Genomic DNA, 18,329 nt, shown 5'->3' on the forward strand with positions numbered 1-18,329 from the left:
ACAAAGTGGCTCAAAGGGAGGGCTTTTCAGAATCCTCAACATCGTGGGCAGGTCGCATGTAGGGACAGTGATAGGGCAAGGTGGGTTGGGGCTCCTAGACCCTTTCAAAAAACTAACAACGAGGTTGTTTCTGCACACCGACTGGCCAGCTATAGGAGCATGTGAGGCTGCTATGGCTGCTACATAGACCTTGAGCATGGAGGGCGAACAACCCTTATCCAACAGCTCTTGCATGAAGGACTATTTCAGAGATATGTCACAGGAAATTTGTTCTGTGCTGCGGGTTGTACACCAGGCGGAAAAGACAGACCATTTAAGGGCATAGAGCCATCTCGTAGAGGGTGCTCTAGCCTGAGATATTGTATCTAGCTTGCTCTCAGGGAGGTGCAGAGCCCACAGCTCGGGCTGGGGGTGCTATATCATTCTGTTTGCCTGAGAGAGGAGGTCTCGTCTCAGGGGAATTGGCCACGGGGCAGCTAAGATAGCTCTGCGAACCAGTGTTGGTTCCTCCAGAGCGGGGCCACCAACAGAACCTTGTGTTTCTGTTCCCTGATTCGCCTGATTACCTGTGGGATCAGGGCGATGGGGGGAAAGCATAAAGGAGGAGGTTGTGCCAGTCGTGGGCCAATGCATCCCTGTCCTTCAGAAAGTAAATTGGGCAGTGAGAGTTGTCTTCTGAGGCAAAGAGGTCGACCTCTGCCTTGCTGAACATCTCCCAGATTCTCTGAACCGTATGCGGATGGAGCATTGCTCAGAGATTGCATGTCTGCTCCTGGGTACAACCTGCCCGGCACATGTGGTGCTCTCAGCTCTACTAGAATGAAGAGAAGCTTAGAGGAGAGTCTGCCCAGACAATTTATATATGACACCACTGTAATGATGTCTGAGTGGAGTAACACGTGGTGTCTCCTAAGGTCTAGCAGAAAAGTGTGAAGGCCCAAACATACTGCCAGCATTTACAGGCAGTTGATGTGAAGCCAACCCTCCTCTTTCGACCAATGCCCGAAAGCCGGTTTGCCATCACACAGCGCTCCCCAACCCGTGTTGGAAGCGTCTGTCAAGACCACCTTCCTTCAGCAGACCATTCCCAGGGGCACGCCTCGTTCCATCCACTGAGAGTCTTTCCAAGGGGCCAAAGCTGCTACGCAGGCCCAGTCCACCTTGACACGCAGGCGTCCAAGACATCAGGGATGTGACCAAACCATTGGTTTCAACCTGGACTTAAAAGTACCAATATGAAGCAGGCCCAGAAGAACTACCAAATACGAATGACTCCCAAATCCGAATAATGCCCAGAGCATCTTAATGCCAAGTCCATACCATAACATTAGATCCGCTATTTGATCAAACAGCCAAGTAAACAGCTACGCTACGTTCAATATTAAAAAAGAAAAAAATGTCTGAGACAGTTTGGTCTGTGGAGGAAACATTTGCACTTATTGATATTATACCTGTTTTATTTTCCAGTATTCACCACAAACACATTGCCGTCGGTACGCGGAAGTGAACGGGGTGCTTGGAGGCACAACAGAGACTTTGCAGTACAGAATCAAAATCTATAAGAGATAAATTGTGTTGTAAAGTAATAGTTCATATTCCCAAACTGTATGAATTTATCTCTTTCTCGCAAACAAAAGTTTAGAACATAACTTTTCATTTCTGTGAAAAAGTTGACAGATACCAAAGGTCCTAAAAAACATAAAAATAGTCCTGTCTTCCAAGTCATACAGTACAATAGCTTTGTCTGAGGAACAGAGCAAACTTAAATCCACCTTATATAATATAATTTTGCACTTTTGTAAATATTCAGATAAAGACACTTTATTGTTGGCTCTCGCATGAGTCATGACTGTTCATGTAAGTGTGAAGGTGATAAGAGGACTAGGACAAAGGGAAACAAATTATCATAACTGTTACTTGGACTTTCTACAAAATGTCTTGATTTTTGTTGCACAGAAGAAAGAAAACTTCACTATGGGAACTCCCTCTGGGTGTGCCGTTTGTCTGAAGCCGGTATAGAATCACGCCAATTCATTGGCTGATGGTGCGGGAGCCGCCTCAAAGCTCTTACATCACCATCTTTATACTGGCGAGTGCGCTATCTCCTTCTCAGATTTCTCTGCCAAAAAAGCCCTCTTGTCAGCAGCAAGAGGCGCTTGGCAGCAGATGCAGTGTCTTGTTTCCTACACAGAGAACATGGGTTATGCAAGTAACCCGAGACGTTCTCTTTTAAATGTTCACTCGACGCTACATAGCTATGATGCAATGGGAATGATATACCAAACACGCCAAGCTAAAGTGCTGCTGTAACTGGCCTGATGAAGAACCAGATAGTACCCCCAGCTGGTTCAAGTGGACAAGACCCAGGAAACCAGGAGCCATGTCAAGATCGAAATTATAGGACCTGATAAAAGTGTGCAGAGAGGACCATCCTGCCACTACACAAATATCCTCTAGGGGTACACCCCTAAAAAGAGATTGAGAGGAAGCCACAGCCCTGGTGGAATGCACCTAAACACTGAGAGGTGAAGAAAGACCAAACACCTCGTTTGCCATTGTACATTGGCGTCCCTAACCCAATGCAAAATTCTGTGCTTTGATGCAACAAAGCCCCGGCGGTCAGCAACAAAGAATATTAACAGCTGGGGAGATTTTCTCCAATCGCTAGAGTGGTCCACGTAGAGCTTCAAAGCTCGGACAGAGCAGAACATGTGAAGTCTCACATCCCCGCCTGAAGCAAAAGGAGGAGGATGGAAAAAGTGAAGGGTAACTACCTGAGAGTGAAATGATGTGGACAAAAACTTGAGGACATAGCCCGACCTGGGTCGTAAGTTTACTTGAACAGACCCAGTGCAAAGTCCATACACACCTCGCCGAGATGGCCAGAATGGGGCTATCAGTAGGAGACGGACCCCACTCTCCTTCACCCTGCACAGCACCACCAGAATTTAATTTGACAAGCATAAATGCATAAAGTTTCAGGTCCGGCCATGGGAGTGAACACATCTATGCCCAGAGATGCTGGAGAACTCAGGGAGAACCAAAGCAGGCATTGGGACAACTCCTGCGACGCAAAGAGGTCAATTTCTGCCCTGCTGAACAATCCCAAATCTGGGCTACTGTCTGATGATTCAGCATCCATCCCCCTGATCTGAGCTTCTATCTTGACAGAAATTCCACTGTGCCATTCAAGGCCCCCGGGACATGAACCGCTCTCAGGGAAAGGAGTCTGCCTTGAGCCCAAAGGAGAAGATGGCGTGCATGCCTGTCTAGGGTGCATGACCATGAACCCCCTTGGTGGTTTATGAGATACCACTGACATGGTATCCATCCTGACAATCATGTGACACCCCTGTAGTGAGGGGAGAAAGTGTATCAGTGCCAGAGAGATGGCTCACAGCACCAGGCTGTTTATGTACCAAGAGAGGAACTTTCCTGCCCAAACTGGGCACACTGGTCTGTCCTCGAAGACCGCGCCCCAGCCCGTCAGAGAGGCATCCGTCGTAACCATTTGGTGATGGTAACAGCGATCATACTGACCCCTCTCAGTAAAATGAGGGGAGTCCTGCCATATTGAAAGGGCATGGAAGCAACTCTTTAATAAGCGAAATGCTGGTCCTGCTGAGCGGATCCTTAAATGTTTCATCCACCAAAGGAACGGCCTTATGTGAAGCATTCCCAGGGGCAGCACCGTGGAGGCTGCGGCCATGAGGCCCAAGAGCCTGTGACAAGAGCTCACAGAAACATGATGGCATTCATTCTGAGACCAAAAAGTGCTCACAGAAAAATTATGGCCTAGCTTGAAGCGAGCCAAGCATGTGTTGAGGTTGGAAATCCAGGCAGGAGCCAGATGGGCCTGCATCTGAACGGACGCCAAGTGAACCCCCAAGAAAAAAGTCTGCTGTTAGGGGGTGAGAACATTCTTTTTGGCTTTCATTCTGAGGCCAAGGAGTGCTCACAGAAACATGATGGCCTAGATTGAAGCGGGCCAAGTATTCGTTGAGGCTGGAAATCCGCGCAGAAGCCAGATGCCTGCATCTGAACGGAATCCAAGCGAACCCCCAAGAAAACAGTCAGTTGTGAGGGGATCAGAACATTCCTTTTGGCTTTCTTTCTTAGGCCAAGAAACAGAATGTGGTGAAGGAGAACATCTCTATTGTAACTCTAATTTCCTGGAGTGGGCTAAAATGAGTCGGTTGTACAGGTAATTGAGTATATGGATGCCCTGGAGCCTTAATGGGGCCAGAGCAGCATTCATGCACTTTGTGAATGTCCTTGGTGCCAAGGCCAGGCCAAAGGGAATAACCTTGTACTGGTAAGCCTTTCCCCCAAAGGCCAAAATAAGTAAATACCCATCATTCAGATCAACCTTAACAAAAAAATATCCATCCCACATCTCAAAAATAACAAACCATTATCCTCAACAAATTCTGTGACATAATAGCCTTCAATGTCAAATCTTGACCACTGGAGGAACCTCCTCTATCACCCCCTTGTGGAGGAAGATAGTTCCTGCTGTAGCACAGAAGCCTCTGAAGCGCTGCTCACTACAGTCAGGTGAACCCCATCAAAGCAGGGGGAGGGGGTTGGGGTGGAGTTGTGACAGAACTGAAGTGTGTCGATGGTGGCAGATGGGACAGAAACCGAATGAGGAGAGCGTGTTAGAAGTGGGCAGAATATAAACTTTCTGGCCCTCCAAAATTTGTGAAGAATAACACAGAAAATATGTTTGAACAACAAACCAGTGTGCTATAATAAGGAATACACGAAAATAATATAGTAAGACACCAATTTGCAATATATAAGGAGCAAACAGGTTTTGGCGTTTTTTTTTGTTTTTTTTTGTTGCTGTTGTTTTTTCATTAGTAAGTCAGGCAGAAAAAAGGCTGCTTCCATGATCTGGAGATATCATAATGCAGATTGCTGAAAATGGGAAGCTTTCTCCATGCACGCCTCGAATTTGGGCTGCTCAGAAACTGCTCGTCGAGTTTAGATGACTGGGATTTGCGAGGCTCGTAGGGCCAATTGAAAGAAAGCTTCTCTGTGGCGCATGCCAGCACGTCTACAAGTTCTGAGTAGGCCACAGAAGGCCACGCTTCCTGGCTGCTAGGTGGGAGAGCATCGGCTGAAGCAGGCCAGAAATCCTTGGAATGTACAAAACATTCTCTACTTCGAAGGAAATCGTTTCACGGGCCTCCGGGCTTGGCCATAATAATCATGCGAGAATTAAACCGCTGAATCCGCATGCTCGGGCAAGAATGGGTGAGGCCCGTCTGTTCGCTCTCCATCGACTCAAGCTCCACATCCGAACCTCAGTCCGTGAATTAACGGGGGGCCTTGGCCGCTTCCAGAGCGCGACAGGGAAATATGGATGGAAAGATTCTCAAAAATTGTGAGTCTAGTTTTTGCAGAGGGTTCTGAGATGGAGATTTAACAGAATTTACATTAGAAGCGCCGTAAACTGCCTCGTGCGCATGCGAAAAACACTTAACACACTTACCGTGTGGGTCGTCGCTCACAATGAAGTGAGAACAGGGCGGCTGGCAATGACAAAATTCCATGCACATCACCGCAAGGAGAACAGTGTTCTACTATCGCAGTTGCAGAATTGCAAATGAAGAAAGCTCAGTGAAAAACAGTCTGCTAATATCGGGCAACAGAAGGGCTAAAATGGCCATTTCGTGAAGGCAGAGAAATCTGAGGAGCAGATGGCGCGTTCGCCACTTTAAGGATGGCGATGTAAGAGCAGATGTTTAAGATGTAAGATTTTTGTCAGTCACGGCTCGTTAGCTCTAGCATTTTGTCCACTTTAAATCAGACACAGAAATGAAGTAGTGCGGTAAGATTACATTTATTTTACTTGATTGTGCCAAAGCAGCTTTACAGTGTTAAACAGGAAAAATGTGCACTGATAATGTTGGTTCATCATTCAGTGATGTCATCATCCAGCTCAGGGGTGCATTTCCCGTACAACTACATAACTTGCAGATTAACCACCATAGTACGATGCATCGATATGGAAACGAACTAGCTAGTCACGACTGTTTCCCGAAACCATGATACCTGTGTCGCAGATCCATTGTTCAAGCTACGTTGGTTTGAGCTGTCGTTCTTCTTCTTCTTCGATCTAATGGCTGACTGGAGCCATGAGCACATACCGCCACCTACATTAATTTGGTTTTATTTTCTCTTTTCTTCGACTCGAATCCCTACGCTTTTGAAATGACGTTACATAGGAGTTGAGTAATAACGAATCATTCATTTGTTCTGCAATACATTATATACATATACACACACGGAGTTTAAAATGTGCTATTTTCTGATCCCAATGTCACAATTTCATATAAATACCATTTCTTATTTAATATTGATAGGCCTACATAAGCACAATTGAAAAAAATATAGGTTTTTAAAAAACTGTGATGTAGTGTTGTGGACACCTGTTTCTTATTTTGCTCAATTTTTCCTATTAAAGTCTCCTTGCAATTCAGCCATGTGTTAATGAAAATGACACGAAAACCCCAATTTTCAAAACATGAAATTGCAGTTCTTTTGGAGGAGGTGGAAAATAATAAAGTCCAGTCAAAGCTGAAAAAATACTGCATTACAAATACTGACAAAAATAAAATCTGGGCAGAAATCACTCAAAAAATAAATGATGCTGGCTATGGATATGAACAAAGCCCAAAAGAAGTCAGGAATAAGTGGAGGGACTTCGCAAAGGTGACAAAACTACGAATCTTCTACGAATTCATGACAGATAAGTCAGATAAGTATGATTTGAACCATGCCAATGCAATTCCACTATTGCCAACATCATTTTCTAGTCTGTTCAAAAGAATGTTGGGTAATAATTTCATGTAATTTAATTATAACAACATTAATTGGAAATGCTAAACCCTCATAATATTGCCAATTTTTGATGCTTTGCTTTGATAATATCACTGGGTCGCTCTGGTTTTTCACTGTAAATTATACAATGACTTTTTCTTTTTCACTTCCAAAAACCATAATTTTAACAGTATTTTATTGTAAAATTACATTAAATATAATTACAGTTATTCACCGTATATAGTATGGAAACTTACTGATAACCACTGAACAGGTTTTTACTGTAGCAATTTTATTGTCTTTTACTGTTGAAATGACAATCATTTTTTACAGTGTAGAATACCTTCCAAGAAGAGTGGAAGCTGTTAGGGAGGACCAGCACCTTTCTGCCAATGGATTTAAAATGAAATGCACAGCATACAACCTCTAGTTCTCAAATTACCATAATATATGTATATTATTTTGACCCGTATAAATAAAGAGCACCATCTGTCACTATTAATATAGATTTTCAATATATATCACATTCTTCCTGTATCAGCCATGTAATATGAAACTAAATATTTATATTCTCATCTATTGCAGCATGTGGTCATTTCCACTAAATAAACAAATTATGTTGTATTTGAGGGGATGACACAGCGGTTGTGAATATCCAGTGTCTAAACTCTACTACATACTCCAAACATAGTAACTTGTTCCAGCTCTCTTAGGTCACAACCACAGTCTAATTAGATGACTTGGTGTTTACGATGGGTTGATTCATTAGAATTACACTGAGTAAGGGTGACGTCATTTAGGCATATAGTTATCCCAAGAGGGAACACTTTTGACAGAGTGATTTTTTAACAAATACAAAAGTTGAACTTTAAACCTCACTGTATTAAAGACAGGGCACTGTGTCTTAACTAGAGGGCCAACTGTATGTGTACCATCTCTGATACGAGCAGCAGGGGCCACATCAGCAGGGAGCCACGTGGGCCAAGAGGCATCTGTTTTAATCCCATGAGATAGCACTGGTCCCAGAGGTCCGATGTTTAATCGCGTCACATGTACTCTTGTTGCATGTGTAAAGAGATGAAGAGCTACTCAGAGGAATCTTGGGTCGATGAAATAAACAACAAATGTAACCAAGGCAGCAGATGAAACAGATCCCTTTGAAAATATTTCCCACAAGCCAGATCTATAAAATAAATAAATAAATTAATTAATTAATTAATTAATTACATTGTTTGCAAAGCAGTACTGTATTTATCATCACAAACATTAAGCTTAAAGTAGTTTCTAAACATTATGTGTAGTATCAAACTGTACATGCAGTTGTTACTTCTTAAATTATTTCAGATTGAACCGATCAGTGTTTTGTCCTAGTTTTGTCCTAGTTGTTTTTTTTCCTTATTTTTTAATAAGTGTTTAGAAACAAATAAAGACCCTTCTTCTATATATATATATATATATATCTCATATAAAAAAAAACTGTGAAGGAAATTCTGAGTCTAATTCAAGTTGGGAAGCAATAATTCTGAACTTATTGCAAATAATATTTTGAAATGTGCCCACATGCACTTTTATTTGTATACCAAAAATGACATTTCTTGTCTCATCAAACTCAGGTAGGAATTATATGATTCATGTAAATGATATAATGATACATGTAATTTTTTATTTGAAACATCCATATTTAAAAAAAAAAAAAAGTTGTGTAGTTTGTTTCACTAGATATTATTATCAGTTGTTTAACATCCCTGTCCTAAAAATAGTTTTAGAACAGTAAACCCCACCTACTTTGATTTGATTGGCCATCTTAATCATTTTGACATTGACGAGTGCTGTTAGACAGCTGAGGCCGACCAGCCTAAAATAAAAACGTAACTTTTAAAGCTTTTTGTCATCCTTACAACAAACAGAGTGATGCGTAATGGAGTTCAATTTGGCCATTTCTAATTAGTTGATGACAGTTGGATACTGAATTGGGATTGGTATTTTCTTTTTTGGACATATTTAACCAATTCTAGCCTCCTCTACACAGCACAGTGGCCATGATAATTCATGAAAACTCAAAATAAGATGCACACTGAGTGTTATGATAGCAGTTAAGCATTTACAGGTGTGCATTTGGAAGACACTTTTATACATAAGCGATTACATCCAATGTGTACGTTTTATCATGTTCTTGGCAGTCTCACTCTGTGCTACAGCTGCAGCATTTCTGTAACTCTATTCATTAACTGCTTCAGGAAATTGCAATCTAATTTCAAATGGGAAGATATGCATAGGCCACAAATTATCTGGAACTTGGAAACATTGCTATCAAAATGTAGTCTGTTGATATTATAAAACTCACTTCTATGATTATGTTGTTGAACAAACTGAAAGGGGAGTGCCTGTAAGATCGCAGTGCTGTAATGTCTGATGTCTTAACTCTCGTATCATAGCTTCACTATGTCACTTGTCTACAGTTTATAGTTGCTAGCTTGAGTTTAAAATGTTGATTAGGAACAAATGCTCTTTGTTTTAAAGGACAGCGTGGGCTGTTTAAGAGACATTATCAGCGCCTACGTCTGCATATCACCACTCTCATCATTTGATCATAGTTCTCCTTGTTTTTGTGTTCTTTTGCCCATTGTAAAAAAAAAAAAAAAAAAAATTACAGACTCCGAGCTATTCTTGTGCTTTAGCTGTGTGAAGTGATTTTCCAACCCAAGAGTAATGTTTTGGACTGATGTCCATCCGGCTCTTTCCAAGAACCACTGGCAGGGGACGCAACAGACACTGCTGTTTTGCTTGAACCTTTTCTTTGTCCAAGTTCTGCCATGATCACTTCCCCATGTCTGGAAGATGCCACACAAGTGAAAGTGTGAAAGTGTCAACCTTCCTGGATAAGTGAATCTGCTTAGCAAATGAATAAACAATGAAGTGCTGACAGGAATTAGTGCAGAAATATAAAGCTAGATCTTTACATTGTATAAATAATATTTTAGATGGCATTGCAAAAACTCACTGTGAGAGTGTTGTGGGTGGTTCAGCAAAATTCAGAGTTTAAGAATTGGCTTCCTTTCAGTTTATACACTAGATTTGAATTGAATTGGCCACACAGGATGTTGAATTTGAATTCTGCACACAATAGTGAAATTTTATTTAATGCAAGTATTGTGCCAAATCACCTTTAAAAATTTCTTGAATTATACCTATTATATTATTATTTTAAATTTAATTTATTTGTATAGTGTTTTTCACAATGCATAACATTACTGTAAATCATTCACACAATAGTTAAATTTCATTTAACACAAGTATTGTGACAAAACATTAAATTGAATTAATTGAACTAATTGAATTAATCCTATCTATCTATCTATCTATCTATCTATCTATCTATAGACATACAATTTCTATTCTAAGCTTTTAACTCAATTTCACTTCTGTGTTTGCGATCAGATCATTTTAAGCTGCTAAACTAAGGGAATGTTTTCAGTCCAGTGATCCAGTAAGCAAATGCATTCAAATAATTGGTCCAAAACAGCACAAATATGAAGAAAACCAGGCTGATTACATCAGAGAGACAGAGACTCGCGTTTTTAGTGAATTATTAATTCCAGTGTATTTCGCATTAAACCACAAGCTCAGTCATATTCTTTGATTGTTTACCTCACACTTCACTCTGTGTGAAATACAGAGTGAACGAAATATCAAAACATCCCACCTCTGTATGATATGCAAACGTTTCTCATCTGGATAACCAGCATCTCACTAGTAAAGTTTGGATGGATGAGGATTGCAATCAAGGTAAAGTCAATTGCGGTGATGCACAAGAGTCGTACAGTAAGCATGCGTGAATCTGAAAACAAACAAACCGTGTATGAACTATACCTATATAACTATAAAATTGTAAATAAGCTATACAAGATTATACCTTAAATAACACTTAAAGTTTCTTTGAATGTGGCTTCACCTTCACATGTGGAACCAAGAAAATAAAGCTAACTTCCATTCCAGGATTGCTACGATAACATTTGTTCAAGTTCAGTTCAGGAGTGCTTTGTGGTTTTGGGCAGCAGCCCAGTTTTACTCATGTAAAAAAACATGGGACACAGCAGTCCAGTGTTATGCAGGGACAGAAAGGGTGGTGAGTCTTGAGTGCTTTGTGGTTTTGGGCTGTTGCTTTGGTTTGCTGCTGTGATCTCTGGCGTCATGTGATGTATGCAGAAGCTTTGATGATGTTGCATGTGATTAGACCAGTAATATTTTTACAGCTCTTTTTCCCTTAACAGAATGAACAATAAAAACAGTAATATATATATATATATATATATATATATATATATATATATATATATATATATATATATAATATATATATATATATATATATTAGGGCTGTCAAATGATTAATCACGATTAATCACATCCAAAATAAAAGTTTTGTTTACATAATATATGTATGTGTACAGGGTATATTTATTATGTATATATAAATACACACACATAAATTATATATTTAGAAAATATTTACATGTATATACATTTATATATTTATATTCTTATATTTTATATTATATATAAATATATTTAATATATAAAACATAACATATTCTTCTTAAATATATACATGCATGTGTGTGTATTTATATATACATAATAAATATACACAGTATACACACATATATTATGTAAACAAAACTTATTATTTTGGATGTGATTAATCGTGATTAATCATTTGACAGCCCCTAATATATATATATATATATATATATATATATATATATATATATATATATATATATATATATATATATATATTATATATATAATTTTTTTTTTTTGTTTTTTTATTTTATTTATTTTATTTTTTTATGGTACAGGAACACAGCAAGGTGGACTTTGTAATGGTGTGCCAAAGGGCTGCTGATATGTGCCCTACTTTTTCTGTTCTGCAGCCTTTAAAAAGGACTAGGATAATGAGAAGAGGTATAATAAGTAGTGGTGAGCCATATGGGCGTTTTAACATCAAGTTTTTAGGTCAGGGGTGTCCAAAGTCCGGCCCGTGGACAAATTTCAAACAGCCCGCTGCTTCTCTATTGAAATGTATTATACAGTATGTGGCCCGTCAAGCATAATTTACAAATCATGCAGTTTCACAATGTCAACACAAGGTGACAGCACTAAATTTTAGGCAAGATGTATCAGTAAAATGCAAGTTATACCAATTTGATAACTCATATGCGCTGCCATTTCTTTAGCGCACGCTGACTGATCTCGATCATGAGACCACTAACAGCGCTGTGAGATTCCGTGAGAAGTGCTTGAGTTTGGAACAGAGATCTTCGATACAAACCACAGATGTTGCGATTATTTAAAGCCATTTAAATGATTAGTTTACTTACAGAATAAAACACTGCTGGGGACAAACAAACAAACAAAAAAACAGCTAAAACCAGCTGGTTGGCTGCTTTTAGCTTGTCCTCCAGACTGATCATAGCTGGTTATCAGGCTGGTTTTAGAGGGGTTTTGGCCACTTCTTTAGCTGATCAGGTTGGGAGACTAGCTGGCCAACCAGCTAAAACCAGCTTGGCCAGGCTATGGAGACCAGGTAAAACCAGCTAGTTCCAGCTTAAACCAGCTAAGACCAGCCAACCAGCTTAGGCTGGTTTTAGCGTGTTTTTTATTTTATTTTATTTTTTTATCAGGGATTTCCTGATAATTTACTTGCCCCATGACATCCAAGATGTTCATATCTTTCTTCAGTTTCTTGAGGAAAAGATTCCAGGATTTTTCTCCATATAGTGGACTTCAATGGGAGCCAGTGAGTTGTAGGTCCAAATTGCAGTTCCTGATCCCAGCCGAGGAATAATGGCTTTATCTAGCAAAACAATAGGTAATTTTAGGTCATCAAAAAAAAAAGACAGCCCACTGCTCTGTTTGTGTGTGTTCAGGACTCACTGCTGTGTGTGTGCACTTGGATGGGTTAAATGCAGAGCACAAATTCCAAGTATGGGTTACCATACTTGGCAAATGTCATGACTTTTACTTTCACATCTTGCCTCAGACAGTTTTTTTGCACTCTTCTCCTTGATTTGTTATAACATTCAGTTCAATGGCATTGTTTACGCTCAGTGCCGCCAATATGGACGATTTCCGGATTGATGACGTGTCGTGAAAACACTCCATAGGGAGAAGCATCCAGTCCCACGGTTTGTCCACATCATCGAATCTGGCCCCCTTTAAAAAAAGTTTGGGCACCCCTGTTTTAGGTTAAAATTTACAATTATGTGTAAGTATATCTTAGGTGCTGCGACAGTGCTCCATTTCTCTTCACCCAAAAAATGAAAATTCTGTCATTTACTCACCCTCAAGTTGTTTCAAACCTGTATGACTTTCTGTTCTTAAACATAAAATATGATATTTTGAAAGTATGTTAGTAACTAAACAGTTGCTGGTAATCATTGAGGTCCAAAGTATGGGGGAAAAAATCCATGGAAGTCAATGGCTACCAGAAACTGTATCAGCAGAAGAAAGAAACGCATACAGGTTTAAAACAACTTGGTCAAGTAAATAATGGCAGCATTTTTATTTTTAGTTGAACTAGCCTAGATGTGTTCATGTTTTCAGATTGTTTGTTTTTATCTCTGTTGAATATGCAAACACAACTTTTTTGTAGGATTTTTTTTCTTCCAGAAAACACTGTGAGTATGTGGCACTTTTTAAACATTCCTCTGCTAGTTTGAGCATCCCAACCGAACAGACACAATAACATTAGCTTAACCAATGGCGTGAGTTTGGGGTGAGGCTATCTGTTTGTCAACTGATAGCAAAGGGTTTCATTATTTTTACAGAAATTCATTTTATTTTGCTGATGGTGCCAGATTAAGCAATTTTTCACTAATTTTATCACCTTTCTGGTGTGATGTGACATACATTTTTAAAGGAACAAGTATTCCATGTAGTCATTCTGTTAAAATGATCAAAATGCATGCAAGATAATAATAATAATAATAATAATAATAAAATAGCCAATTGCTGTTAAAAATATTTTCATGCCAAATAGCATATAGTTGTCGTCCCAAAAGTATGTAACATTTAATAAATACGTCATAAAACATACAGCTTATATTTTGGATCTGATAGAAATGTGTATGTTTTAATCTGATGAGAGACACAAACAGCAATAATCTGATGTTATTCTCTAAGTGTGTAACGTAAATTCATGCTGCAGGAAAACCCACAGAAGGCCGGCGAGTGTAATTTCTCTCTTCTCACACTCAGCCTGTGTGTCTGCTTCCCCTCCAGTGTCTGATTTATGAAGCAGTGTTTTTTGCCCATGTGCGTCAGCACTGACTCTGGGAGTCTCGTGAGGCGTTGCGCTCCTGAAGAGCTGTGTCTTGTGTCTGGACAGCGTCAGTCTCTCACTGCGTATACAGACCTGTGCCTCCATACATCACCATGTTTTTTCCCCCTGAGCTAAAACCAGCTATCAAAGGTTGCTTTAACCGAACATTTTCCTTAATTTACAGAATTTTAAACAAATATTTACAAATAATTCAAAATGCTTTCCATCATTTTGACAGATAAAATAAGGTGCTGTGTTATTTATTTATTATTCTGTAAATATACATTCTAACAGTAAAAGCATTCTAATAGGAATTAGAAGTTAAGGTTAAAAACAATGTTTTAAAGTGCCCCTGCAAAAATAGACCAGTAAAGATATGTGAGTGAGAGCTGAATGAAAGAACCGAGAGATTCCAAGTGTAGTTCAGTGGAATAATTCATAGGATGGGGTGTTCCTGTTCGGCAGTACCTTTTGATCTCTGTAACATTTAAATGGATGAATAGGATGGGATGAATTTATAGGATGGGATGTTTTAGAGGGAAACAAACCAATTAATACATCACATAATTAACCAAATGCATTGTTAAAACACAGAAAAAAAGGATGGAAAGTGAAATTGGGGACACAGGACAAAGCTATAAAATTATTACCAATTAAAACAATATTCCCCAAAAATTATAGTGATTATTTGTTTAATACATTTTCAGTGTTTATTTTAGAAGTTCGAATACATATGGAGCCATGGCAAAAATAGCATCAAAATAGATTAAAACTATTTAATTTATCCCTGTGTTCATATAATTGTGATATTGTGATTGTAGAAAACAAACACACAACTATCAGAAAATGATTCCAGTCCATCCAAAAGTCCATCAGGTGACAGTAGTATAGTAAAAAAAAAACTCTTTCTCCTTTGTCGTAAAGGAAGAAACACTGTCAGTTATAATTCCAGGCTGTATCACATTTAGAATTTTGCATTCAGGTTCTTCCACTTTGAGACTGGAGACTGTAGTGCAATGTCTGTATACAGCTGTTCGTGCGTGTGGCTGAGTATGGATATGAATATCTTTCACATATCTTGTGTGGTTTTAGTGTTCAAAGAGTGGAGGCTCTGCCATTCTCATCTGTTTTGTCTTTTGTTGTTATGCACCAAAACAGTCTGTAACCTCTCACTACCCTTTGTCTACTTGTGGGAGCTCTTGTGGTCTAGTTTGAGTCTCAATATCTTCCTGCTAACGTGTGTGTGTCTGTGTGTGTATAGTGTGGAACACATGCCTCCCAGCTGTGTTTCCCCCGAGTTTGCAAATTAAGTCAAGCCGCACATATTCTCAAAGTGTTTGGTTTTAGTTGAGTCCATCGTGGCATTTTACAAAATAAATACATAAATGCGTAGAACAGGGGTATTTAATTAAAGTTCCTGGAGGTCTAGTTTCTAAATTTCCATTGACGCAAAGTCAATCTTACACTGTTTTTGTGATGTAAGGACTTCACATTTAATATCTAATAATTATTTTGATAAATGTTTAAGCTGGCAGCCATAATTCTTTGTAAAAGTAGTAAACTATAAATTCTAAACAGTAAAACAGCATGATTTCTGTGTAAATAAATTTTCTACAAAATGCCACTACTGCATTGACTGTTCCATCTATAGAAAAAGGGAGAATATAATTCTTTAAAAAAATATTCATTTATGAAGGAATTATTCATGGTCTATGTAGAAATAATTTTGGATCTGGACCACCGCTAATCGGTGATCTCTGGTATAAGCTGTAGAAATGGGTATCTGGCTTGAAAGAAATTTAAGCCTACGATATAAACAGCATGCAGTTTTTGCTGGATGTTTTGCCATATGTTTCCAGGTGATCATTACCTTTTTAGTGTATTTTTTTTTCTGTAGCCTATGAAAAATTGAAATTGATACTTAGCAGAAAGCTGAGACTGGATTTGGATTGGATTTCTTGCAAGAGTTAAGCACAGGACAAGCAGAAGTGGAGTAAATATAACAACAATAAAAAATAAAAGGGGTTCTACTAGAACTACTCACAAAAGTGTGGGTGGTTTGTTGTTAGCTAACTGAAATGTGCTTGGCTTCAGAAATGGCCCAGTAAATGGATGTTTGCCCCGACAACAAAGACAATAAACAACAGCACTTACTGAGCTCTTAAACTCTTAATTGCCTATTAAGCACAGCCAGCTTGTCCATCTTCTTTCTGTCTCCATAAGGGCCTTCTTGCTTGGAGATGCCTCCAGTACTACAAACACACTGAGCTGCATAATGGGAGTGGTCCCAGCACAGAGCCTTGCAGCACCCCAGTACATCAGTGCAGATTAAAAGTTGTGATGTGGGCAGGTACAAGTTGTTTTGCCACCATCTGTCACATGACCAAATCATGTATAAGATTCTTTCAGTTTATTCAAGCTTTTCATTTTTCAGTCCAGCTTGAATCCTCTAAACCTCCTACATACTAGCTCCTTGCTTTTGTTCATGATTAGAATGGCATTAAAACATTTACCTAAATCCCCCCCAAAAAATGGACATTTTGTCATCACAAACCTTCATGCTATTCCCCATATTATCTTCTTTTGTCTGTTAACCACTAAAGGAGATACTAGTTGAAAGAAACAAAATAAAAATAAATAACTAAATACATTTAAATTCTGTATAAAAGTGAAAAGAAAGTGACGTGACATACAGGCAAGTATGGTTACCCATACTCAGAATTCGTGCTCTGCTTTTAACCCATCCAAAGTGCACACACACAGCAGTGAACACACACAGACCGTGAACACACACCCGGAGCAGTGGGCAGCCATATATGCTGCAGCGCCCGGGGAACAGTTGGGGGTTCGGTGCCTTGCTCAAGGGCACCTCAGTCGTGGTATTGAGGGCGTAGAGAGTGCTACACCTACAATTCCTGTTGGCCCCAGACTCGAACTCACAACCCTTGGATTGCAAGTCCAACACTCTAACCGTTAGGCCACGACTTCCCTATAAAGCCCCTATAAAAGTTGTCCATAAGACCTGTGAGCTATATTTGGCTGTCAGGGCCTGATTGTAAATAAGGAAATACTTCTTAATACACTTCTCTCTAAAAATTAAATGAAAAAAAAAATAAAAAATCCTCAAAACACACACTCTCTCTTTGTTATAAAAACAACAAAAGACCAAAAAAAAAAAAACCCTAATAAACAAAACAGAAATTTCTTAAATCTGCACCAACAGGTGTCAGTATACAGTACAGTCCAATATCATTTAATTTGCATATTTTGTATGTGTATGCTGTCCTTTATAGTTAAGTAAAACAGTCTAAAATGCCCATCTGTCCATTTCCACATCCACTTCTAGTGGAGTGATGTTTTGCAAACTTGTTCCCTGTACCATTTTCAGTGTCCTTCTGGCAGACCATATACAGTACACTCTCTGTGAATTAGAATCTCACTTAAGATAGCCAAATACCCTGTTTGTTCTTGTTTACAAGGAAAATACATGCAGGGATAAAGCCTGGCATTGTTTTTTGAATGCAATTATTATTTTACCCCTTTTTTAATGGCAGCTTTGTACAATATAACCTAGCTCACTCTTAGTTAGATACCCATACAGTTTATTTTGCCAGTATAGTTATGTTCTCTTTAGAACTAGGAAAAATTGACAACCATGTGTAACCATGCAGATTTGTGACAAGGAATGACCTGTTATAATGCTTTAAGTGGACATGCAAGATCCTTATATATTCACACTGGGTGGATGTTCTTTTTTTTGTGAATGAATTAAGGGGAAGAAACTAATCTTGATCACTCTGTTGCAGGTCTGACGGATGAGAAAGTGAAGGCTTATCTCTCCCTTCACCCGCAGATGCTGGATGAGTTTGTGCTGGAGAGTGTGAGTGCAGAGACCGTAGACAGATGGCTGAAACGGAAAAACAGCAGCCAGCCTGCAGGTACGGACTCATGGCCATGTGCTCTAATATTCTTCAATAAGAGCCCTGTGCTCTAAAAATAGTGCTGCGATTACTTGCTGTGACAATGTCTTTGATTTTGAGGATGATTTTTTTTTTTTTTGGGCACTTTATGTTATATTTCAAAACTATAAACATTGATATTTTGAATGCATTTTGTTTCTATGCCTATTTGCTGGTAATCGTACTGTTTGGTCTGAAAAAAAAAATGTAAC

General features: G+C 39.1%; 1 protein-coding gene across 2 annotated transcripts in view; it reads left to right on the forward strand.

Annotated features, from left to right (window-relative positions):
* LOC109068551 (cAMP and cAMP-inhibited cGMP 3',5'-cyclic phosphodiesterase 10A-like) overlaps positions 1-18,329 on the forward strand; it is a 95,561-nt gene that overhangs the window by 37,576 nt on the left and 39,656 nt on the right. For both annotated transcript variants that reach the window (XM_042768423.1, XM_042768424.1), the window contains exon 2: positions 17,965-18,096. In XM_042768423.1, coding sequence (XP_042624357.1) covers positions 17,965-18,096 — 132 coding nt within the window. The remainder of the gene's footprint in view (positions 1-17,964; positions 18,097-18,329) is intronic.

The sequence above is a fragment of the Cyprinus carpio genome, chromosome A13, assembly GCF_018340385.1.
Source record: "Cyprinus carpio isolate SPL01 chromosome A13, ASM1834038v1, whole genome shotgun sequence".
In the NCBI taxonomy this organism is placed as follows: domain Eukaryota; kingdom Metazoa; phylum Chordata; class Actinopteri; order Cypriniformes; family Cyprinidae; genus Cyprinus; species Cyprinus carpio.